Source organism: Culicoides brevitarsis, chromosome 1, assembly GCF_036172545.1.
Source record: "Culicoides brevitarsis isolate CSIRO-B50_1 chromosome 1, AGI_CSIRO_Cbre_v1, whole genome shotgun sequence".
Lineage (NCBI taxonomy): Eukaryota > Metazoa > Arthropoda > Insecta > Diptera > Ceratopogonidae > Culicoides > Culicoides brevitarsis.
The window spans coordinates 24627253-24653980 of record NC_087085.1 but is presented as its reverse complement, the minus strand read 5'-3'; the positions used below and the strand labels follow the sequence as shown (position 1 = coordinate 24653980).

Here is a 26728-nt window from a genome sequence, read left to right as displayed (position 1 = left end):
AGCAAAAGAAACTTTGATCATTACTATTGTAAGAATTTCGAACGTAACCTTATCATACAACTTTTTATGTATTTTCATAGTATTTTAAAAGCCTTAAATATATTCTTCCTGTTTTAAATATGTTAAAGTACTGCAAAACATTTTTTATTATTCTTAATATAATCACCAACATCATTAATGAAAAACCTCAAAAAATTATAAGAGAAAAGACACACAACGGTAATATATTTGCAAAATTAATGAAGATAATTTACAGAAGCTTGTATAATTTATATACATTTATTCATGCTTGAAAGTCCTCTGGTAAGAACAACAGTGTGTACATAATGAAAAAGTATTCACTTTTGACAACTTCATGAAAGTTTTGTTTTTTTTTGTGTTTTCATTCTTTTTTTAAGTGTGGATTACATTAACAAACTTACGGTGAATAAACAAAAATGGTTTTCATAGCATCAATAGAATATTTCATGTATTTTTTTTTTCATTAAAAATTATATTAAATATAGTTATAAAAATGTTGACTTTTTGAAAAATAAAATATATTCACGACAAAGTGTAAGAGCAGAATGTGTAGCGTTTTAAATTAATATCAGTTTCGTTATTGGTTATGGAAATATTTTATTTTAAAATAAATAAAAGTTGTTTCTCCAATTGAATTTTTAAGACAAAAAAAAACAGCAAAAAATTTTCATATTTTTCAGTGTAACAATTCATGTTTAGAACAAATTTTAACAAATCAAATTTAGTAGTATGATTTCAAATTTGTTTAACATTTTAAAGAGTACTTAAAGAGTATATGTATACTTATAAGTTTTAAAAGACTCAAGTTTTTTTGCAAGAACAGAATACATTTTATTTATGTAAATAAGAAATGAAAATTATTTTTTTTGTATGTCATGTTCCGAAAATTCAGGTTTTATCGGTGTAAATGCACGTCATGACACTTTTTTTAAAGGAGGATATAAAATTAGCAGTAAAAGGAAGAAAACAGGGTTACTGGTAATAAAAATGTTGAAAAGATGTTTCATGTTAAGTATGTGTGTGAGTGTGTATAGAAAACAACATAAAAACCAGAACAAACTAGTTTAGAAAATGCTATATAAGATATTTTTCATGAATTTCTACAAGCTATTCACCGAAATACAAGATTATGAAAAAATTACTATTAAACAATCCCGTATGTAGAAAAGACCTTAACTAAACGCTTATTTTATAGCTTGGAACAATATTGAAAAGGAAAATAAAATAACTAGTAAAAAAATAATTCCTCTCAATTAAATTCAAATCAAAATACTCACTTTACACATTAAAACGACAAATTTAATTTGAAAAGTTCCAAACTAAAGTTGTATCTATCTTCGCATGTGAAACTTTGCCACAACAAACTTTTACTTTTTCCTTGCCAGCAAACTCTTCGAAACTGCAAACTACATGTCCATTTGTCAATAAATGCGAGAGAATAACTATGTACAACCGAAAAGAAATAGTTTGTGCACAAGTTTTTTTCTTTGTTGGACAAACTTTTTGAAGAGACATAAAATAATACAAGTGATGTATCATGTATTAAGTAAAAAAAAACATAACTAAATAGAATAAAAATACTACCAAAGGTCCACACATTCAAGGAGACACAAAACGAATGAAAAATAGAAGAGCTAAGAAGATTTTTTAGTCATTAATTCCTGTCATCATACATGTATACACACATCGGACATCTATAAAAAATAAAGACTTCTAGTTTTGTGTAACCAAAGTCACATAAACCTTTTAATACAAAAAAAAAAAAAATGGCAAGCAAATAGAAGTATACGTGCAAGCGTCCTTTTCGTATTATAACAGCATAAGGAAAATAAAGAAAAATATATAAAACGAATAACAAAAAGGCAATATTATTGTTCTTTTTGTCAAATTGATGAAACAACTGGTTCCAACAATTTATTTTTTATTCTTTTACCGCACACTCAGGTCGCTCATACGAGATTTTTATACTTTTTTTTGGGTGGTAGGTATTCCCCGAATGATTCGCTAGATTGGTTTCACGCTTGAAATAGTATTATAAGATGTTTTGTATACACATATAGGTGCGATGTATGCAAAATGGTGAATGACGGGTAAGAAAGACAAACACAAAGGACTGTGTCAGAGCCACATGTACATTTGTTTTATAGATTTTGTATACATGAATGAATACGTCATATTATGGTTTATATGGGATACATCCTTTTTCAAAAATAGTGGTTGCTTCAGAGACTTGTCGTTCGCAATAAAAAAAAATAAAATTCTGGTTTTTTAACAACCTTATATTAAGACTGACATATAGTCGTGACATAAATACTAATATGCGGAGTACTGAATTGATCAAAACTGTCTAGTTTAAAGCTCGCTCTTGGGACTTAATTGAAAAAAATCTTATTTTTAGATTTACTGTCAACCATACCCTCTTCAAGCCTTATTTTACATTGAACGAAATTGATTTTAAAAGGACGAAAAAATTCTTTCACAGAGCGTTCTAAAATGAAATGTGACAGTCTTAAATATTTTTCTTATTTTTTTCTTCTCCCTTAGGAAGAAAGCAATAACCTTATAATAAATATTCATTGTCCTGTAAAAAATGTCATATCGATTTGTCACACATACATATAAGTACGGAGCGAAATGGTAAATAAAAATTCTTGCGTCACACTTCCCTCGGAGCAAATGCTTTAGTACATCAGTAACAAAAATAAATTGTATATTGAAAAAATATGATGCAAAACTTTTCGACGATTTAATAAATTAATTTTCCAACACCAAGTTCATACAAGAAGTAAATATAAACTTAAAGTTTAAAGATTCATTTGTTGCTTTTTTTTTTTTGAAAAAAATGTTTCATCTCGTGAAACATCATAAAAAATGTCAATAACTTGTCCTTACACACGTATTTTATAAATTTACTTAGAAACATAGGTGGATAGAGGTTCTTCATTCATGCATAATTTACACAAGGGACTAGACGTACGTTGTCATCGTTAACAATGTCTTTCGTAGGACTCCGCACTGTATCATTGTCATCAAAATATCAACCAACCTTTTTTCGAATCATATATTTCTCCATTTTATATCTTCGGCAAATATACGAAAGGCCTACGAAGATTCTTTATATGTATATATAGACGTTCTCTATCATCAGAAAATACGAAGAAAAATATTAAGTTTTCTCTTTGAGCCCCATTATAATATTCCCTGTGGGCTATGAACGGTTGAGAAAGTCATTTCGGGTTTGTGTAGGCAAGGTACCACACTCAAAGTAGCGTAAACTGACGACGACGACCCAAAAATTTTATGTTTATCTTCGTTTAGGTCGTAATTTTGCTCTTTTTTCTCAAACAATGAGAAAGGCATTATTTGTTTTATGCTTGGAAAAGCTATAAATTTGTTGTGTCTATTCGAGACACAACCTCACCGGGGATTCTGAACCAATCGATCGAATGACACTATTATTCATTGTCCCATGTTTCGGCTCAATAAAATTTTGCTATATCTGATGTTGCAACTCCTTGTCAAACGTTTGTTTCAATCATGTCAACAAGAGTCTAAGATTTGAATTTCCTCATTTTGCACCGTCTTTCTTCGATCATTTTTTTTTACTTTAAACATACATTGTACAACACAAACCTACATACACCTCAAAATACATCTGCACAAATGATTTTTAATCCGATCTAAAACTTTTTGAAATAAATCAAGCTAATAATATTTTCTTTTTTTACTTTCTCCTTTGTCGTTACAGAAACCAGTGTGGTAAAAGTTCTTGTTAACAATACAGCGATAATAAAATGTGATGTAACTTCGAGCGTAGCTAATGATAAAGTACTTTTAGTTGTATGGTATAGAAATAATGTTCCTATTTATAGGTAAGAAAAGTTTTACATTTTCCAATCAATCAAGTTAGTTTACGCTTTTACATTATTATTAAACAATAATTAAAGATTTCTTTGATAAATTTATAAGAAATAATTCTATTTGGTAAAGAAGTAATACCTACTTTTTAAAATACGGAATTGGCCAATTCAGTTTAGGAAACTTATTATTTTTATTTTTTATAAGCATTTTTATGATAAATTTTTACTGTAAAATATTATGCATTGTAGTTATGACACAAGAGGTGCTCACTCCGATGCACCATCTCACTGGAAAGATGACGAAATATTAGAAAGTCGAGCTAGTTTCAGGAGAAAAGGAGAACCGGATGAATTATTAATAAATCCAGTACTTGTAAGTGAATTTATTTTATAAATGCTTTCCGTAAACTACATGTACTTTATGAATATTAAATAAGAAGCACTAAAATATAAAAATAACATGTGTTATATATTTTTATCCACAGGAAAAAGATGCCGGAAGTTTTCGGTGTCGTGTAGATTTTAAGTTAACTCCAACAAAAAATAGTCATGTAGATCTCCAAGTTGTAGGTAAGATTTCGTCAAATCATTCCATTTGTTTTTGCTTATTTTCCAAGTATAAAACTATTCGTCATTATATTCGTTGTTTCAAAGAAAATATTCCAAACGTGTTTCATACGATTCGAAAACGAAAAATTTTCCTTGTGTAAAACTTGGTTTCGTGTGTAAGTTAGCTACTAATGCCAATTATAAACTTACCGGATTTTTCACCTTAATACTTTCTTACACTTAAATGAAGAATGTGTATCATTATAATTAAATTTTCAATGCACTTCGTGCGTCTGTTTCGATACAACATAACAACACCGCCTGAAACTACTGTTGCTCTTGCTATCCTTATGCAGAAAGAACAACTTTCCTCATAATGATACACCACACTTATGTACAGTATTCTGCTTGCTTGCTTCTAAAAAATATTGTACAATGCAGGCAGTAACACAGTTTTTTATAATGGACTAGAATTATAATTGAATAACTTTGAAAGTTTTTAATCTTCATAAGAAATATTATCGTGTTGTCTCTTTATTTCAAATTTTTTATTGAAAAAGTTAACATAAAAAGCTGCTAAAATGTTTGTTTAAAAGAAGATTTTTATTTTTTGAAAATAATTTAAAATCAACATATGACAATGATTAAATTTTGAGTCTGTTTAAAAATTTTTATAAGTTAGTTTGTATATGCGCATTAAGTACTAAATGATGACAACCTCATGAAGAATTTTTATGAAAAAAAATAAATAAATGAATAAAATAAAATCCTTCCAAATGTCCGTACATAAAGTTTTTTAGTAAAAGACTAAATCTATTGTATGTATATTTCGTTTCAACTTTTGCTAAATAAGAGAGTAAAATCATGAAGCAAACCTTTTTCAACACAAAAATAACTTTTCCGCATTTTATGAACTTGACAGTTATCCTGCTGTTCTCTTCTATTCCATTGATAATGTTGCGTTATTTATTCCTATATTTTGTTGTGTTTTAGTCCATTTACAAGCGAAAAAAAACATGTTGAGTTCAATGTAAATACATTCAGTATGTACGATATGGACATACGCTGAAACCCTTTATAACCTTTCCTTTGTATTTTTAACAGACCTTTTCAAGCACGCGTATCTGCGTATAATTTGTGGAGCTAATTTTTTGTTTCCACTCATAAATATTCGAATGTGTGTGTTTTTGCAAGCTGAAGCACATATTTTGCCTGAACCTGTCAATAATTTATTGTTTTAATATTTTATTAGTATAAATATATCGGACAACGGTGGACATTCATATCGTCCGTATATTTTTTTCCTTGTTTTAATTCCCTGAACTTTATTACCCAACCCACATACCGCTAGCTAACTCAATAGCTGCGAGAGCCAACATACATGTACTTAAACATGATTGTTGTGAAAACAAATGAGACACCAGAGGCAAATGGTTTATTATTATTTTTATTTAATATAAATGGAATAACTGCCGCTGCTTCTATTTTACCGATTGGAATACTATTAACAATATATTTTTTTCTTCTGTCCTCGATATTTTTAATGTTCTACAATATATACTTGCTTTTTTTTATAGTGCCACCACATCCACCAAAAATATTTAATGAAAGGAGTGAACAAGTGGAATCAAGGGCAGGTCCATATGAGGAAGGTGGTGATCTACATTTAGTTTGTGTTGTGACTGGAGGTAAGCTATAAAATTTCATATAACACAGTAGCCATAAAAAGATATAATCATAATCAAACCATATTGTTTATGTGGATATCATGAGAAAGCATAGGTCCATAGTTGGATACAGAACGAAATAAATGAATGGAACAATAAAAGACTAAACCTATAATAATAACACATGTATTAAATATGTTGAGGGGATGTCTGCAGTTAATTACATAAAATTGTACAAATTTATATTGGTTATTCATAACAACAAAAGATTCCAATAAATATGTTTTAGTTTTCTTTAACTTTGCCATGAAAGAGAAAACTATTTTTATCGCATTTCCAAATTTAAAAAAAATAGGTTCGTCTGTGTATCGTGCTAATATAGATATTTGTGTAAAATTTACACTGAACACCGTGAATACTCGAAAAAACTTCTAGAAAAACTCAAAAAATCTATAAAACTGAATTCATTGAAATGCGGTTAAGCTATTCTTTTCAGAGGGTGCTTTTAATTCTCGTTTTTGTTTCTCACTCTGAATCACGTACAAACATTTAACGATGGTCTCATTCAATAAATTGTAGCAGATTACATCCTACATCATTACTAGTTTCATTATATACAACACATTTTCTCATCTGGCTCTTTTTCTTTTCCTGTCCGATACAATTTATATTTCAAAAGTATTTCTACAACAAGATGCATAGACACAATTCTTGTGTAATACCTTCAATTTGAGTTGCTTCAAATAAGATTCTTGTGTATGTTTTTAACAGATTTCTACATGTAAGTCTTGATAGACACAAGCTGTTATTCGGCAGGAGTAAATGCTTTGTTTAATTTCATCAATTGTACAATTTTTATCTCATTTTTATTTGCAAAGTGTCATTTAATTTTAATGAATTATAATATTTTTTATTCCTCTTTAAATTGAACAAGTGTCCCTACTTTAACTATTCAAGCAACATGCATACATTCTTGTATTTAATAATATTTCACATTATATCAAAGTACTAAATAGAATGTAATTATATTGATTTTGTGAAGCACGTACTGGCAACAGCACAAATCCAAAAATTCCTGTACACACATGTACTTTTTTTTTAGATCGTGGCAAAATGGAATAGTGCTTGGCGTGTTAAAACGGTAGCTGCTGCTACTTTTTTCTGTTCCCTTGAATGTACATTTCAGTTCCGTTTATTTCAAAAGCTAACTAAATGAGACATATTCACGTACTTAAGCACAAAATTGTGTGTATTGTAATTTAATATAGACCATATTTGCTCCTAGAATCGACTTCAGTGTTAGCTAGAAGCAATAATTTATATTGCTTTTAACATTCACACACGTACTACATGTACGTGTATAACAGGCACTGAATAATAAAATGTATATTTAGCGATAATATTGTACCTACTTTTCTCTAGCAGCTCGCAGGACATATGTATATATATTTGAGCGAACGAATGTTCAGAAAATATGTGAAAAAGACTATTTTATTTTATTATTATTTTATTTAACTTAACATATCAAATAATAAAATGTATCGTTTTCTTCCGTTTCATATGTGTTCCTAAGGTTGATTGTAGTGGTGTAACTTACAGAGAAATTTATTTTATATTATTTCGAATCGGATTTTTGTTTTTATATTATTTTACATGTATTTTCCCCAGAAAAAGACAAACATACATTTTATTATACGTTTGCAGTGATTTATTTATAAAATTATTCAAATATTAATGTCATGTCTGTTCTGCTTAAAACTTTCTCGCTGCTGATGTTACTTTTCCGAATATAAACGGTACAATATATATTATTACTCGAAAAAAAAGCTGCTCCTCCACAACAAAGAACAGTATAATATTTATTCGCTTGTCCCTTGTATAAATACAATGCGACTATATCCATGATTGTTTGTTGTAGAAAAGCAGCAACGAAATATATTTATTATTAACAAGAACATATAAAGAAATATTCATAATTAACAAGGATTTATATTTTATACGTTATTGATGTTATTATGACCAACAATAAAATAAAAATAAACTGGTGGCACATGTAAACTGTTACAGGAAGCGTCAATTGACAATAAGAAAATTTTAATGGCTATTGTTTTAGTGGTCCACCAAAAATTAGGAAATAAGTGATTTTGACGTAAACAAAAATTTATTTATCTTCACACAGTAATTTTAGATAAATTTGTTCTTAACATATCGGACATTAAATTATTTAAATTTTGAATCTCGTATGAAACAAAAACACTTTTCGCTTGCTGTATAAATGTAACAACAGATGAAAGCATGTCAAAAAATGTAACAAAAGCCATTGTCACGTAATCAATATCAATCAATCAATTGAAATTTGTCATATTTGTCTGTATATTACATATATGTCTGTCTACGACGTGGTGGCAGTTTCATAAATCGTATTGGATATAAAATAAATTGAGACCCGTTTTTTCCTGCCCGAATATATAGAGTGTGTACTAAAGCAAATATCTCCTTAATTTGATCAAATTATTTTTAATGACAATTTTATTTCCATTGATTCGTTATACGCTCTTTTTCATGTTATACACATACATACAATATTAAAATGGTTTGTCTTTCATTAATATAAAAGGGATTTTTATCCATCATTTTCTCCGTTTTTCCTTATTTTCGTTTACTTTCATCTTTTTGCAGGTTCGCCTCAGCCAAAAGTAGTATGGTTAAGCAATGGAATAGAACAAGATAGTACAATGTTAGATTTTGCATTTCCAACAACGTTAAATAGTAAATTAGTTGTAAAAAATTTATCACGTATACATCAACATGCGGTTTATACATGTCAAGCCAGTAACTTTTATAGAAAAAGTGTTGGAACAAATGTGACTATAGAATTATATTGTAAGTTTAAAAGTGTACCTATATGAAGAATGACTAAACATTTTTTTGTGATAAAACTTCCCAACACACACCCACAGTTTAACTTTTATAGATATTCATTCAGCACCGCCGCCGTGTCTCTCGAGATATCGGTGCGGAAAACAAGAATGATGTGTAAGCGTTTGCCCTTGTTTGCTATTTCGAATACGGTTTTCCGATTCATTACATTTTATTAGAGGCAATAAACTGCGTATACGTCGCTATTAAGTAGTGCGTTTATCCAAAATACTCTGAAATATATCATAATAAAAAAAGAGAAAAAAAACAGGCACCGAAAATAAAACAAAAAGAAAAAAGTTAACTGTGTGTTACTTACATTTCCTCTTTTTTCGCACTTACTCAAATGTATCTTTACTCGTTTCATTTGTTTAGTGAGACCATTAGATGTAATGATATCGTCTCCTAATCAACCATTGTCTTCTGATCGCCCTTATGAAATTTTATGTGAGGCTGTTGGTTCAAGGCCGCCAGCGAAAATTACATGGTGGCTGGGACAACAGGAATTATTTACACACCAACAAAAGGTAATTTATTTCTATAACCATAAACTTTACTTTTGCGTCCCTTTTCCTTACTGCCTACAGCTATTCTATTAAAGAGATTATTATTTAGCAGCGTGATTTCCATTGAGGGAAAAATGGTCTTCCTTAAGAAAAGACCAAATTTAAAGATCAAGCACAAAATCTAGTAAATAAAGAGTTTTTCGTAATTTTTTTTTTGTCACATCAATTTATATGAATAATAGATTTTTGACAATTTTTTATGCACATAATATAAGTACTAAAAATTTGATCCTTAACATTTATTTATTCAAAAATATAAAAAATTCTTGGGAGGTTATGTAAACATCAATCCAAAAAATAATCAATTTCCGTCAAAGCTTCCCATATGTGATAAATAATACGTTAAAACGCATTTTTGATTGATTACAATCTTCATTCGATTATTTTTCTATTATCGTGACAAATTGATAGTCTGATGAAAATTGAGACCTGATAGTATATCTACAGATTTTTATGACCTTAAAATAATCGAATGAACTTTCTACATTTATCTAATGTCTACCGCGTCAGTCAAGATGACAATTTTACGTGTTTAAATACAAATAAAAAAAAAGAATGTCAACCAAGTGTGAAAAACACAATATATATTGCATTTGTTGCTTCATTCATAATTCATACGAAACGAAAGAAGGAAAAAAAAATGTAAACCAAAATCCGATTCTTAAATTGTTAGAGTGTGTCTACAATATGCAGCCCACATTTTTCATTAAGCCACAGATTATACAGTTATCATGTACTATGAAACAGAATAGCACACACACACACACATGCCCATAATATATTAAGCCGTAAATTCTTTTTGAGCATGTGTGTAAATGTGTCCAAGTCTTATTGTGTGAAATGTAGCAAAAGTAAAATGCTTTTTTATTTATAAATGAAGGATGAACTACAACAAAAAAAACTGTCGCACTCACTTACATGATACGAAGAACAGACGATTGCATGAGAAATTTTATTTCATGAAAATTTGTAATAAAATATAAAGGAACGCAAAAATATCATCCGTTTGTGTTTGACTACGACACGCTTTCCAGTGTCGGAACTACGGTACTTGACTCAAATCGCACGAAAGCAGCCAAGCTGCCTTTGTCGTCTCACCACCCGGTTTGATATAACCAAAAAGCGGTCATACATATGACACGCGTGTAACCTAAAAACTATACAAAATAATAAAAACAGAGAAGAATGTTTATAATAATATTTCAGCAAGTGTTGTAGTATATAAACGAAAAGATATGCTGCTAATGTGGTTCACACTGCTCGGTCTAACGTATACATAATGTACTTTTGAAACTTAGGATAACATCTATGTATAACATCAGCGCAATAAATTTCAATTTCGAATTCTCATAAATGTTTTCTTTGCTCTCTTCACCAATTTCGCATGGTTTTTTAGACAACATTTATTATATCTTTATGTATTTTGCTTTTTCTTTTCGCCAAACCTCATGTGAAATAGGTCTCATCAGATGGTAACGTCACCTCATCCATTTTAAGCTTTACACCTACGAGAGCAGATAATGGTAAAATACTTGTGTGCCGTGCATCCAATGAATTAGTTAAGCGCGGGATGAAGGATACATCCATGAAATTGAATGTATTTTGTAAGTATCAAATCTTGTAGATTTTCTCATTTGTTATTGTATTTACGTCTTTATTTTTGTACCTAAGCGAATAAAGCAAATTTCCTTTTTGCAATACTTGGATGATGATGATGTCGACAATATATCTTATACTAAATAGTTAGAATACATTGTACATGAAATCACATAAAGAAAAGGAATAGAAAGCATAATAAAAGGCGTTTTTTAGTAAGATTGACTTTTACATCTGATTATTAATTAAACCAAAAACAAATGACTGTACATTTTTATCTATAATATTTATTTAAATACAAAGAATGTGATTTTTTATTGTAATTTATAATATTGGCTAAACCTCTTAATTAATATAAATCAAACTAAATTAATATTGAATATTATTGAAATGCATATGATTGTTATTGTGCAAAACTTAAAGCACACAAAACGATGAAATATTGAATTAATTTCAGTCTTTTCGCTCGACGCACTTGAATTCAGCAAAGCTTGTCGAATATTCTTACAGGACTTTTGCATTCTAACTGTCTATGTGCCAGATTTTGGGTTAAGTGAAATTAAATCCCCCGTAAAATTATTTGGTACTTTGCCATTTTATGTATGCATTTCTAATGTACACATGTGCTTCTACCTACACACATTTATTATCCTCAAAACTCACTCACATTCTATTTTTGTTGAATAAATGAATGGCATTAACAGAGAAACCTCTTCATACACATGCTTGTACAGTGTGTGAAATGACTCCGTCTCTGAAGCATTTCATCTAATGCGAATACATGGTATATATCTGCATGAAATTTATTCAAGTGGAAAGTGTATATTGGTCACACATACACCAATTTTACTCTAATAATCTACATATTTTACATTTTAACCTCTATAACAAATCCAACGTTGAGGGAAACTTTTCAAATGTAATAAAGTAAACTAAACCAATGTGTGAGTATGTGTAGGACATGTTTTCGGCAGCACAAAGAAATGTTAAATTAATAGGTAACAGCTTTACAAGTCTGACCCCTTTAATACCTTAAAAAATGATTTGTATACGTCATATATATTCCCATCCTGCAAAAATACAAAATGGACAATAAATAAATTTATTTATACATATATGTATATGCTTTTTTTTTGTAAATCGCCTAAATCAGAAGTTTTTCTTTCATTCATATTGATAAAAAAAATGTGTTAGAGATTTCTTATGTATTTTTTTTTAAATTGAAGTTCCTTTTATTAAATTTAAAAAAAGAAATATTGTTTTTTGTATATATAATTTTGCATATAAAATTATAAATTCTATTAAGTTATATTAATATAATGTAGAATTTGGAACAAAACAGACAAACCACAAATCTGTGAACCTTTTTTAGTTTAAAAATAAACAAATATTTAATATGTCAACCCTTTTAAAGTTTTTTCTGGAATACGTTCTTTGGAATTAAAAAAAACAAAATGTCATCTGTAGGAACAAGGTATCAGACCTAAAAAAATCATTAAATAGTTTAAAATAAATTTGAATCCAAGAAATATGAAAACATAAATTTACTTTCATGCTTCATGTGTATATAAGAAAAGTTACAGTGAATTAAAATGCTTTAAGAAAGTTGATAGGATTTGGATAGTACAAATCTAGAAGGATGTCAAATCGGAGGGATTTGTTTTGCTATAAGTATGATAAATTTAGGCAATATCATCTGTATCGTTTCCAAAATGGACAAAATGTGGCTTTAAACATATATTGTCGTTGATGAAGCTGATGAAAACCTTTGCCTATTTGCTTAATAATAATTTCAAATGACTTGTAGTACACAAGATAGAACATACATCATGTATTTCTATGCTTCTTTGAATGATGAACTACCACGCTGTACATTAAAGTCATGCTAAACAATATTTAATTTAATCCAGCTATTTATTATCAAATTATATACTTCATCATTTCGTTGCAGCAATACCAAGAAACATGAGAGTATGCGAGAGTACACAACAAATTCAATAAATAATACAAGTGTGCTATGGTGCCAGCTTGTTAACATCCCTGAAGTGCTCGCAGATCGAATGCACACATGTAGAGCGTCTAGCTTATGTTCACTCATACAACATAATGACACACAATACAATGTCTAAAGGGAAATAATATTCATTGCAATATTCTGTCTGTGCATCGCACATATCCTTGTTCTACAATTATGCTTGTTACAAACATTAATAATGTAACATTGGACATAAAAGATGTTGTAACTAAATTATTAGATGGGCAATAACAATAGAGGGGGACAATAAAATTTATTGAACTGTATTTAATTGCGTGCATATACGCTGATCCTAATGGTTTTAAATAAATGGCAAAGACATCCACATATAAACGTTATGAAAGCCATGGCACGTAATCACTCATGAATAATTCAAAACGATCATTCATAAGCAGAACGCATTTACGGTCGGCACCTACATTCTATATTTATTATATAAAAACAATTACTATGTCATTACGAATGTAAAGAAAAGTTTAACGACAGACCTTACTGTAGATTATTAAGGTGAATGAAAATGGAACATAATTAATTTTCAATAACTTCCTCTGTCTACTTTGGAATGAAAAGTTTATTTTGCATAAAACACAGTGTGTTTACTCATAACTTGTATAATTTTGTTCACATACACTTACAAGAAATATTTTGAATTCAACACTCTGTAAAATTGGAAGAAAATTTAAGGATTACAGTGATTTGCAAATTTTTAAAAAACCTTGACTAAATTACTTTTCCAAAAACATTTACATTTTCACAATCTAAACGAATTTTCTTGGAGAGACTTGAAAAAATTTTTGATTTTTTTAATATATATTTTTATTTTCAAAAAACCAAAATCATTTAAATATAATGTAAAATATTTTTATTGTCATTACTCATTTTACTTTTAAATTAGATTAAAATGTTACTACTACTATATATTACTTAAAGTGATAAACGATCTTTTATTAAATGTATAAAAATTAGTCATTCAACAAGAAAAACTATATAGGACTTTTGTACAATTTATTATAAAACAATGGGGAAGAGCACATGAAACAAATTTTTGGAACTCCTTTCTTTGCCTTTAGGAAAATAGGATTGAATTCGTGAAACTACAAAACTTTTGATGACAAAGAAAGTATTTTATTTTTTTGTGAATTCGGTATTCACCAAACGCATTTTCTTTTGATTTTGAAAGAACAATATTTTACTCAAAATATTTTTTTGTCACTACTATCCGTACAAGTGTAGTAGGTAATCTGATACGCTGACAATTAATCTTTGACATTCGTTATGCATTGGTGTTTAGTGTGTTATGTACAAACATCAAAATCAGAGCATTAACTATAGAGCACAAAAAATAATAAAACTGATCTTACATAAGTATTATCTTATTCATGTGAATTCATACATGTTCATTATTTTGGTATTTATTTTACTTTTTATCCAGACTTTCTTCGGTTTACCCGATTAGTGGTTCACTGAAGAATACAAACTTGGTATACCTAATAATCTTTTGTATGCTAGAATGTAACAAGGTTGTAAAAGGCCATATCTAAATTGAAACTTTATATTTTACTGTGGTGCTTAGGTGTATATATGGAGGCGCCTATCTATTATATACATGTACACACATACAGAAAGGATTTATTTATTGAGAGGTACAAAATGTGTAACGAAAAATCTACTGTAGAAGACTGTTCTTGTTATATGTTAATAAGGTTAAATGTATGAGAATTGCCTAATGAAGGAATCCAATTAAGAATATAATTAGATTAAACTACGCTCGTGTCACGAATTAATGAAGGTGAGAAGATGGAATTCATTCAGATTAGATATATGTATATTGAAAAGCGTACTCAGAATCTAAATGAATTTTATGATGATTTTTTATACATTTTAGTTTCGTTTTTAACAAAAGTATCAACAAATTCATATAAATAAATTTTAAATTAGTTATGTTTTTTTTTCTTTTTTTAAATAAATAAATTAATGATAAATTTAGGATTACAAAAAAAAATTGAAGGTTATTTATACTTAAAATAAAAACATTTAATATTTTTGATAAAATTTCTTTGATAAAAAAACAAATGATTCAAAGAAATGATAAATTTTTATCATTTAGTCTGTTTTGAAATATTTTTCCTCTCACCCCAAGAAAATTAAACCAAAAAAAAAACATTTTTTATTTACAATCACTAATTTAATTTTAATTTCTTCGTTTTCATCTCGAAAAACAAGGTTTAAATTATTATTATTGTTGTTATTTTTTTTTCTATCATTTCGCTGCCTGCGCATTGCCTTGGGCACAAATATTTTGTTGTAAGATAAAACATACTTTTTAGCTCTACTTCATTTCTGCTGTTCTTTTTGCAACCTTAGAATAATATTTAGCGATGAAAAAGTGTAATATAATGTAACTTCGGTATGTATTATACCACCAGCGCACTGAAATAAATATATAAATGAGCAACTTTGACAAAGTTATTTTTAAGAATCTATAAAGCTGTTCTTGGAAAAACGACGACGTGCCTGTAAACTTTTTTCATATATATTATCAAAAGAAATTACAACCTGGAGCAGCGATGAGCTATGTCATTTTATCGACTGTATGAAAACCCAAATATATGTCTGTCCTTCTTATTTAATATTAAATTTTTATCTACAAATTTGGAAAAAAATTTGTGTGTTTTTTATCAATACCTACATTTTAAGTTGTTTTCTATTTTTTTCTGGATGATATTATATTTATGAGGTATATCAATGTAATCATATGTTGATAATGTATAATGGTTGTCGAATCACGCTGTGGGTTTGAAAATTGTGTTACTCAGATGCTTTAGCAAAATTTAGGATTACTTTTAAACTTGTAAATAAGAAAAAAAAAATGGATGAACAGAATAAAAATATTATTCGCGCGTTAACGCGGGAGTCAGCTAAATTAAAATCAAATTTGGTACATATGACAAACTCAGAACAAACATTTCAAAAGCCGACAAACACTTAATCCTCATACAAAAATAATGTATATTTTAGTAAGTATTCACAGAATAGGGTATCATAAAGATACAAACAACGCACAGCATTAATATCATCATCATCATTTTGTCATTTAGCATTAGACTGAGAGACTTGTGTGTTGTGTTATTTAAAGCAAAAGTGTGTTTTGTTGTTGATGATGTTGTTGTTGTTGTCCCTCGCAGTACAAAATACAAACTCTTGTTTTAGAGAGTCTAATTTCATTATTACTTATTCATTACAGTTGTACCAACAATCACATTGGAGCTCGGATCAAATTTAAATCCGGACGATATTGAAGAGGGAGATGATGTTTATTTTGAATGCAAAGTACATGCAAATCCAGTTGCTTACAAAGTTATATGGAAGCATAATGTAAGTACATTAATAATTTTTATTTAATTTCAATTTACTTTTAAAAATTGGTTATATACCAGTAGTTGTCTCCGTCTATCTGTGGTAATGTGCCGAAATGTCTTTAGAAACTTAGGAAAGAAACTTAGTTAGAAACTTAACTTAATACCATAAAAACTTAACTTAAGTACAAGTACTTTCCAAATTTAGATTAAGAGTATGAAAGCGAAAAGAAATGAAAAAATTGTATTTTTCCCAGGACACAAGCTTATTTTACAAAATTTAATTTTCAATTTCCCAACAATAATATTTGTTACCTTTTTTACAAATAAAACTCATTAAAAATTAGAGTTATTTCTCTCAAAAATGCAATATTTTTTTAAGATATACGAAAATTTTCCGGGAACAAACTTTTAGACTAAATGATGAAAAAAATCAGTGATTTTTAATGTTTAATTTATTTCTATGTATTTTCATTTTAAATATAACTTTAAATAAATTGGATGCATTCAAATTGAATAGAAAAGATTAAAAAAATTAATTTTTAATTAAAAAAAAAGAAAATAATTTTTGTTAATAAAGAAAACAAAAAAAATTAGAAATAAATAGTTGACAAATATATTGCTATTCTTATTTAATCATGCAATCTATGTATCAAAAAATTTTCTCGCAAGTGTAATTTTTCAAAGTTGAAAACAATTCGCTCTCAAGAAAATTTATGCAAAGTGACATTAAAGTAATTTGCATGTTTTTCCACTTTATAGCATATCTTTGTCGTTCTTCTTGTTGTTACATACTTTTCTTACAGTTTGCATTTTGGGTTTTTGTCTCATGCCCTTCTTTTGTACAACAATTGTTCTTATTTTTTGTCATTAAAATTTGTACATTTTATTATTTTGTTTTGTTGGTTCGTGTATTTTTTCTGAGTGTCTATATTTCTATCTAAACCGAATATGCTCATTTAATGACATAAAAAATAGTTGAGTTGAAAGACTACATTTTAGTTTTATTGTTCGCTGCAATGTTACGTTTTTCTTGCAAATTTGCAAGACACAACATGTACACGTTAATTAGTATGCTTGAAATAATCAAGAGCACGAACAAGAAAACTAAATGTTGAAAATGAAAGTTTCTTTTCTGCGAAAAATGCTAATTTGTTCATTAATTTGTTACTCTCCCGGGTCCATTACAAACGGTAATGTGTAGGAAATGATATAATGTTGTATTATTAGAAATAAACATTATCATCAGAACGACTCGTTCGCTGTTGGAACAATGATACAACAGAAGAAACAACAAATGTAAATGTCAGCAGGAAGCTATGTGATAAGTTTTGGGTGGCATGAAAATAATTTACTGCCTTGAAATGTGTACAGTATGCACATGTACAGAATCTCAGAGAAGATTTTTTTCGCGTTTGTTTATGTACATGTTGTTCTATTCTACCGCACTGGTAGATTTACCCAAGCCATGATGACATAAAAGAATGGATTTTTGTACACTTTTTAAATGGGTATGCAGATTAAAGGTTGTACTACGACGACAACATCCGTGCTACAACTTCGCACTGCCTGAACATTTTTAAACTGTAATTTATTACTTTTTTTATGATTTGTTATTTAAAAGGTCCTGAAGCTATCCCCATCTACATCGAAGCAGTACTCTACCATCGTCGCGTCGCAAACATTACAAGTAAAATTAAAACCTGACAATCCAGCATACGGAAAATGTATTCAAATGTGCCTGTTGAACTGTAAAGGTGTGATTGTATTTATGTATGAGGAAAAAAGTTTAAAAGAGTAAAAATTTATACATTTTTGTTCAGTACACTGTAAAAATTTATATATTTATAAAAGTACTACGAAGAAATTTTCTTTCGGACTTTTTTCAGATTTTTGTGGAATTAAGTGAATCATTGTGACCTAGTCGATAACCGATTTTTCACGACTCGCGGACCGAGTAGTATAGTAAATAATTAATTATTTAGTCTTCAACTACTAATTTATTATTTTTATAATGCCATATCGTCTACTCAAATTTTATTTAAAATCTTTTTAGTGATGAAGGCTCTAAAATAGCATTGTGCTGTTTTCACACTTTTATAAGCACATACAATTCGTGACAAACTCTTGCATGCACATTTTATACTCTTTAACATTTGTTCCCCTTTGATTATTTAATTTTACTTTGATTTTCAAATGTTTTACCACTAAAGAGGGTAAAACGTGCATTTCGCTTAATTTTATTCATTTTAACAAAAAAAAAAGAAAAAAATCTTTTCAACCTTGCTCTTTAAACTTTGTAAGCAATTAAAACACCGATCTACACAAAAAGCGCTGAAAGCCAAATCGTTAAAAGCCATGCAAATAATTTTATTTTTTTTCACCCCTTTTATGTGCTTAATAATAATAGTAAAATAGTACAAAAATACGTTTCTGGTGTTTTATTATAATAATTCTTTTTATTTTGTTTGTGTTTACAGTTATGTACAGTTTTTACACCGTACATAAATCATACAAATTATTTCTTAAAAGCTTTCAACAATATCGTATGTAAGTGAGATTTTTGCTGTGTCAAATAAAAACGCAAAACCAATTTTGTAAAATATGCCTACACAATTTAAGCGTATTTTTGTCAAGAAAAACTCTTCCATACCACACTTTGTAGTGTAAATGTTAGTGTTCTAAAATGTTCAGACAGAAATGCCACCCAAAAACAAGATTTAATTTTTCAATGATGGAAACAATGACGCCACAATACTCAACTGGTTGCAAGAAAAACGACCATATAATTGCACAACAATGTTAAAGGAAATAGTAAAGGAAAAAAGTGCCTTCCTGGAATAAAAAAAAAATATATAAAAAATATTCCTACTCACAAGAATGAGCTATAATTACGGCATAAAAGAATGAAAAATTAAAACATTTGGGCTAAGAAGAAAGTAAATTAAATTTCTTTTTGCTTGTGAAATTTGACTTGTTATATTTTTGCGATATTAATTTACTTTGAGTTATAAAGTGAACGCAATGAGGAGATTTAAAAATATAGGTACGTACTAAGTACAAAAGGTAACCCAAACAAATAAGTTTAATCAAAATAAAAATTGATTTTCAATCAGATTTAGACATATTCATGCCACAAAAACGAAAACCACTCATACTCAAAAGTCATAGAGAAAATTAAAGAAATGTTCAACGTATAAAAAGGAGTATTTTATTATATTTTGTTTTTATTATTTTTATTTCACATTTCAAAAAATCCATTTTAAGTAGAACTACATTTATTTTTTTCCCTTCAAGAATACCTACAAAATATGTATGAGAAAAAAATATACATGTAATGTGGCTCACGTATTCATATGAAATTGGTTCTCAAATTGATATCATTTTCCATTTTTATGCCTACCTCTATCAAGAAAAAAAAACAGGCTGAAAAAGTAAAAAAAATCTCACATATTCACACAAACCACTTATATTTGGTACACAAATATAAAATCTGATTCAAGTACGGTCGAACTTGTATTTTGTACAACAACGTGTTTATTCTTCATTTTTTCACATACAAAACACACACACACATAAAAAGTAATTTCAACTGATTTTTATCGAAAGTGCACACACGTACAAAAATTACACCAAACCACTATTACCGACCTTACCATCGTAGAATTCGCTTATTTTGTGCACACGTAAAAAGTGACTTGAAAATTCTTCTTATGAAAATTACGAGGGCATATACCATCAACAAACATTGACGATAAAAATAAAACGCTATTGAAGTGGTGTCCGTATGTAAGGAAGAAAATAAAAAGTATTGATTCGGCTGAAATACGCTTTGGTCATTAAAAACTATCAATTTTTACAATGAGTTGTTAAAGATCTTTTTGCCACAACTTTTATTGCACGGTCGAAATGTAATAAATACAAGTGTAGATTTATTTTATATTTTATGATTATTTTAAAACGAGATTCAGTTGTACATGATTGCAGTGATTTGAAAATCATGTTTCAATCCGGGATTGATAAACATTTAATTTTACTTTAAACAGATTGTCAAAGATTGTGTTTAAATCAAATGTTTAAGGGACCGGTTTTTCAAATTTTGAATAATTTTTTACTAATATATTGTAAATAAATTTGATAATTCAAAATAATTGCTGCCGTTCTCGAGATGCAACCCACTGAAAATCATGTGACGTGAAATGCGTATCTAAAAGATAACTTAATTCTAAATTTTTCTTTCAACCATTGTGAGCCTCATAACCAAAAAATTATATGAGTATTTAAATAGCATGAGTTACACTATGAAACGTAATACATAAAAATTTCTGAATAATTTACAATTTGAGACAAGAGCTAATTTAAATATTTGGCACATTTTCAAAAAGCTTAAATACCAAAATCCCACTGATGCCCGTTATACGTTTTTGTGCATATTGTTATACCTAGACAATTGTATTCAGAGTGCATTTGATATTTTTTTTATGTTTATCGTTTCGTTTCTTTTTTTTTTTTGCGTATGATAGTAGTCTATAGTCTCTCGAACGTACATTTAAACAAAACAAGGATGATGTCCAAAGATGTATTTATCTTAATGTGCCAGCACAGTTTTTGCATTTTAACACTAACTATTCCTCTTCGCCATTAAGAGCTGCACAATGCAAACACAATATTACCTAATGTGTCACAAAAAAAAACAGCATAAAATTAATTTTCAATTTACTGCAAATGACATTTTTTTTCTAATCAAAATTAGGAATAGGCTATACAGGACTTTAATTATTTCGAAAGAAAAAGTAGAACATTGAAAAAATGGAGTTACTCATTCTACATCAGAATATGTTACTTATACTTATCCGTGAAAAACTCAATTTCTGTGAAAGTCCTGAAGCAAACGTTAAATTGTAAGAAAAACTCTTTAAATGTTTATTAGTAAACAGCTAAAGTTCATAATTATTGGCGCCAGACAATTATACTGTAAATATAAAAAAGCTTTATTAGAAAACGTAGAAAATGATTTTAACATTAAAGCCATTATGGTTACCGTGTCACAGCAATATACTTAGGTATATGCAAATAAAAAAAAATCATATGCGAAAAATTATATTTTTTATTTACTTTAGTTATAAACTTAACCTTGACCAACGTATGTATTGGACACCACATCGATAAAATCTGTATAATAAATCCGTCTACATTTGCAAGAACATAAAAGAGTTGTGGGAAAAAGTAGGCCTTGCGTGTGTGTATTCATATTGACTTTTCACAAACATGTATTTAGTTTTATTTCTTAGGTTTAGTACCGACATTAAAAAAAATGGACGGAGCTTAAGTGACTTGACAAAAATTAAAATTTGATACAGAAAAAAATATAATGCGATTTCATTTTTTTAGAATTATTTTTTTTTTTGTTTACTTAAAATAGATGAAACATTTCTTTCATACTCTTATAATATGTTGTTAAATAAATATTTGGATATTGTGTGAAAACAACAGCAGCTCGTAAAATAATGTTTAAATTCTAATCGCATAATCAACTCCTCCTCATATATTTTCTGGTTCGTGTTTAATCCTAAAACAGCGAGATTATTTACTCAATATGTTGTTATAAAATAAATAATATAATGTTTTATCGTTATTGCGCATATGTACTCAGATAAAAATTTCCATCTTTTTTCTAAGCAACTTGACCATATCAGCTAAACTTTCAATTTATTTCAAACGGAAGAATTACGGAATTCAGTTTATAAAATTTTAAAGTAAAATTTACATGACTTTTAATGGTATACTTTAGGGAAAATAGTACAAAAAAACTCTATGGTGAAACAATACTTTAAAATTTGAAAAATGAAAAATCTATTTATATGAAAAAATGGAAAATTCCTGATTTTTAATAATTTTAGTGATTAGGTACTTAAAAATTTGTTTTTTTTTTATCTTTATTTAAATATTTAGATATATTAAAATATTTTTATCTTCTTTTTTTCCTTTTAGAACCAAACTGTAATGCACAATCCAAAAGGTGGAGTTATTGTGAGTAGCGGAGACTTAGCGTTACAGGGAATAACAAGACATCAAGCAGGAAACTACACTTGTATAGCGTCAAACGTTGAAGGGGATGGCGAAAGCAACACAGTTGAACTCAGAGTAATGTGTAAGTTTGATAATATTTTATAAAAATTTAAAGATAACTGTTTTTTAAACGAAAATAGTAACATAGAAGTTTCACAAAGAAAAATGTTTTCTTATTTAAATTTATAAGTTGTATTGTAAATGCAGAATTTATTAAAACAAAATGCTCTGTGTTTTGAAATGGAAAATATTCAAAACCCTGAAAATTTTTGTCATCGATTATTTTTGTCAAATTTTGAAAGAGATTTTTACTTTCCTCCAAACTAATGAGCTCATTTTGAAGACTTACAAACAATTTCTGTGTATAATGTTGCGTAATAATTATTTAAAATAACACTAAAAAATTACAGTAATAATGCATTAGGGACTTCATTTGCATGATGGCGCTCATTTGCATTTTGAATATTTTCCATATTATTATAACGAAATTTATTTTTTATATCATTTTGAAAGAAATTTCAAACCATATTTAAATTACCATGTGGCTGAACAAAGTTTTTTACTCTTGAAAATTTTAAGAAGGAACAATAACAACAACATTCGAGAGTAAAATTACAAATACACACGATGAACATTTTAACGACAATTGTTATTAATTTTTATTGCGAAACTTTTAGTTTAATGAAATTCCATGTCTAATTGTGTGCTCGTTTCGGTACAAACATTCATTATTATTGTATTGTTTTTGTCAGTATCGTTGTACTGGAGCAAAGGAAAAAGGACAAAGAGTCCAACCAACTGCAAATGATTGGAATAAATTGTCATTACTGATAATAATACACGAAGTTTACATAGCATGTCATTTTAAAGTATTCTCGTATGTGCTTGTTTAACTTTCAAAATGAAAAAAGTAGCATGAAGATGGAAAAATACAATAAAAATAATAACATTGGTTTAAAAATATTTTTGCCGTAATTGTACGTTTTTATTTCATTCTTATAAGAGGACAAAACTCTGTGACATCACTTTTATTTACTTTTGTGTATTTACTTCTGTTATTGCCATTGTTTGCACATTTTATCTTTTTATTTGTATTTTTTCTACTTCTTTTTCTACAGATAAACCAATTTGTCGACCCGACCAGAAAAAAGTGTATGGTGTTGCAAGGAATGAGGCAGCCGATATTCTGTGTCAAGTAGATGCTTATCCTCCACCAGAGTCATTTAAATGGTCATTTAACAATACAGCGGAGACATTTGACATGCCTCAGAGCGGATACAGATTGCATTCAGATCAGGCATCAACACTTACGTACACGCCAATAAAGGTATGTCTCAGTAAATTTTTCTCCTCTAGCCGTTAATTGATTGTTTTTACAAAATTTAAAAGAATTTAAGATGACATAATAATTTTGGTCTAGAAATAACCATTTCAAATTTTGTTTCGTAAATTATGTATTTTAAAAACTAGTTATAAAATTCTGAATTTTCTCTGAGAGTTTAGAACCATAATCTGTCTACAAAAACAAAAATCCATAAAGCACCATCATCCTCTCATCTAACCCAATCTCTTGGGCATTTCTGTAGCGCAATCATAATTTATTTACTTATTTCTTTGTCAACCAAGGCATACACACAAAAATAAAAATGCCATAACTATTCTTTTAATACGGTTGTGTTAACGACAAAAAAAGTCTAGTAATTCAATTTCCACTCTCCACGCATATCATGGCAACCGCATACACTTTGTATTAATACAGCAAAATTAAAAGTAATAAAGCACAATATTTTAGCGTGGTATACATACAATAAATGTCCGTTTTTATTGCTTATGCTGAGCATGCATTCTTCTATAAATGGCAGAAAACTTTATGAATGGTATTAAAAATTGTTTGTTTGCAACATCACACAATTTATATTATCGTATGTTATGCTCATTTTATGTTTATTGTTTATTACAGGAATTGGATTTTGGTACAATAATGTGCTGGGCAGATAATGTGGTTGGCCAACAGAAAGAACCATGTGTATTTCATTTGATAGCTGCTGGCAAACCAGACATGCCGTATAATTGTACATTGGTCAACCAAACATCAGAATCATTGGAAGTTGATTGTAATGAAGGTGAGAGATTCAATTAATATTTTCAACATGCGAGACATTTTTTATCATAAAAACATACATACATATTGGTAATGATGATTTAAATAAATATTTTGTTGACACGTAATTTTTTCATGCAAATTAACAATATTTTAAATATTTAAAGATTTCTTAAATACATGAAGGAAAAATAATTGAGTGTTTTTTTCTTTATCAAGTACGACACAGGACAAGCAAAAAAAAAATTGAATACATATAAACATAACATTTTTTTCAATTGTATTTAAAATTTTTGTTAACTTTGTCGTAGATGCTGGTGAAGCATCAACGCGTTGAAAAATATAACATTTTGCAATTTAAAATTCAATAAGTGTCACACAGAATGCGTATAGTGAAGCATTTTAACTGCCATGTTATTGCGAAACATACGTAAACTAGAAAAATAGCAATAATTCGTTTGCTGGTTCAATATTGACACCACCACTTATGTACGCATCCACAAAAAAAAAATAGTTTTTAAACATGGAAATATATTTCATTCAATATAACGACAGAAAGAAAAATGTAATTTGATTTTCCTGTATACATCTCATGCACAATTGAGAATGTTATCTAACAATAAGCATTCTTTCGACTTTTATTCGGAGAAAATTACAAAGGTTTTCATAGCAAAATAGCATAAAAAACTAAAGCGCATTTTTTTAATACAAAAAAAAATTGAAAAATTAAAAAAAAACTTAAATTGTACTAGAAACATTACAATAAAAAGGCTGTCTAACAAGTGAATAACAAGATGGTTAACGTTAAAATATGTTTTCAATTGTGTGTCTGCATCAATTTTTGCTTTATCTATAATAAAAAAAAAATTACAAAAGCAATTGTGTAACTGCATAGATTCTATTCTAAAATAAAAAAAGAAGAAATTTATTTTACAACTGTAAGTAATTGTAAGTTTTTGTGTATAACATTTAAAATACATTTATGGGTATCGTACAATAAACGACAAAAATGAAATAAATAAAAAATTGGGATGAAAAATTAATAACAACATTGACAAGATAGTTTTACAAATTTTACATGTTGATTATGTTTTTTTTTTATAATTATAGGTTTTGATGGTGGACAAACTCAAAGATTTATAATGGAAATTTTCGATCAACAAACAGGAATTTTACAGGCGAATGTGTCTTCTCGATATCCTGTTTTTTCAGTTGGTGGCCTAGATCCAGGCAAATTGTTAAAAATCAATATTTTTGCTGTTAACACCAGGGGAAAAAGTGAAACTGTGACAATGGAAGCATTTACACTAAAAGCAGCCGAAAAACAAACAGGTAAAGTTTATAAACATGCTGTGTGTGCATCTCCGACTTAACTTTCATGTCAAGCAAAATTTTCAATATATTTAATATTTTCATTGACAAACTCATTCACCGAAACTTACATTGCATTCACAAATTATAAAAAATCGCTCGACGGATTATGTTTTTTTTTACTTAAAATGGGTTCTAATCAAAATCCACTAAGGTTTCAAACTGAATATAAAATTTATTGTTCTTTTACTGAAAAATATCAGAAAACTTCAAATTAGCTACCCAAAGAACAATCTCGAAAGCGTTCTAAGAACACACCTGAGTAAATTAAACTGAGTCTTGTTTTAGAATATTTTGTTTCTCATATTTTATAAATGATAGATGAACAAAATAGAATACCACCAAGGATCATATTTTCATGGCGTCTGATATTTATTAAATTATAATTTAACTCACGTACGATAATTTATCCTTTGATACTAGAATAAAATCAATATGTTTACTTCTTTTTTTTTATCAAAGAAGATACAGCGCAGTGTACGTATAAAGTGATTTCAATGTCTAAACAAAAACGCGTAATAAAACGAAACCCAGAGACATATTTAAGAAATTTACACACGAATTTCTTCATTGATATTATATTTGCCTGACATGAATTTGAGACTTTAATAAAAATAT

General features: G+C 28.3%; 1 protein-coding gene across 1 annotated transcript in view; it reads left to right on the top strand.

Annotated features, from left to right (window-relative positions):
* The window catches only part of LOC134837490 (hemicentin-1), a 40634-nt gene that overhangs the window by 12181 nt on the left and 1725 nt on the right, over positions 1–26728 (top strand). The window contains exons 2-13 of the mRNA XM_063852871.1: positions 3770–3893; positions 4131–4254; positions 4367–4451; positions 6008–6118; positions 8777–8980; positions 9392–9543; positions 11042–11186; positions 16458–16588; positions 22561–22720; positions 23757–23965; positions 24599–24761; positions 25850–26071. Of these exons, the coding sequence (XP_063708941.1) occupies positions 3770–3893; positions 4131–4254; positions 4367–4451; positions 6008–6118; positions 8777–8980; positions 9392–9543; positions 11042–11186; positions 16458–16588; positions 22561–22720; positions 23757–23965; positions 24599–24761; positions 25850–26071 (1830 nt within the window). The remainder of the gene's footprint in view (positions 1–3769; positions 3894–4130; positions 4255–4366; positions 4452–6007; positions 6119–8776; positions 8981–9391; positions 9544–11041; positions 11187–16457; positions 16589–22560; positions 22721–23756; positions 23966–24598; positions 24762–25849; positions 26072–26728) is intronic.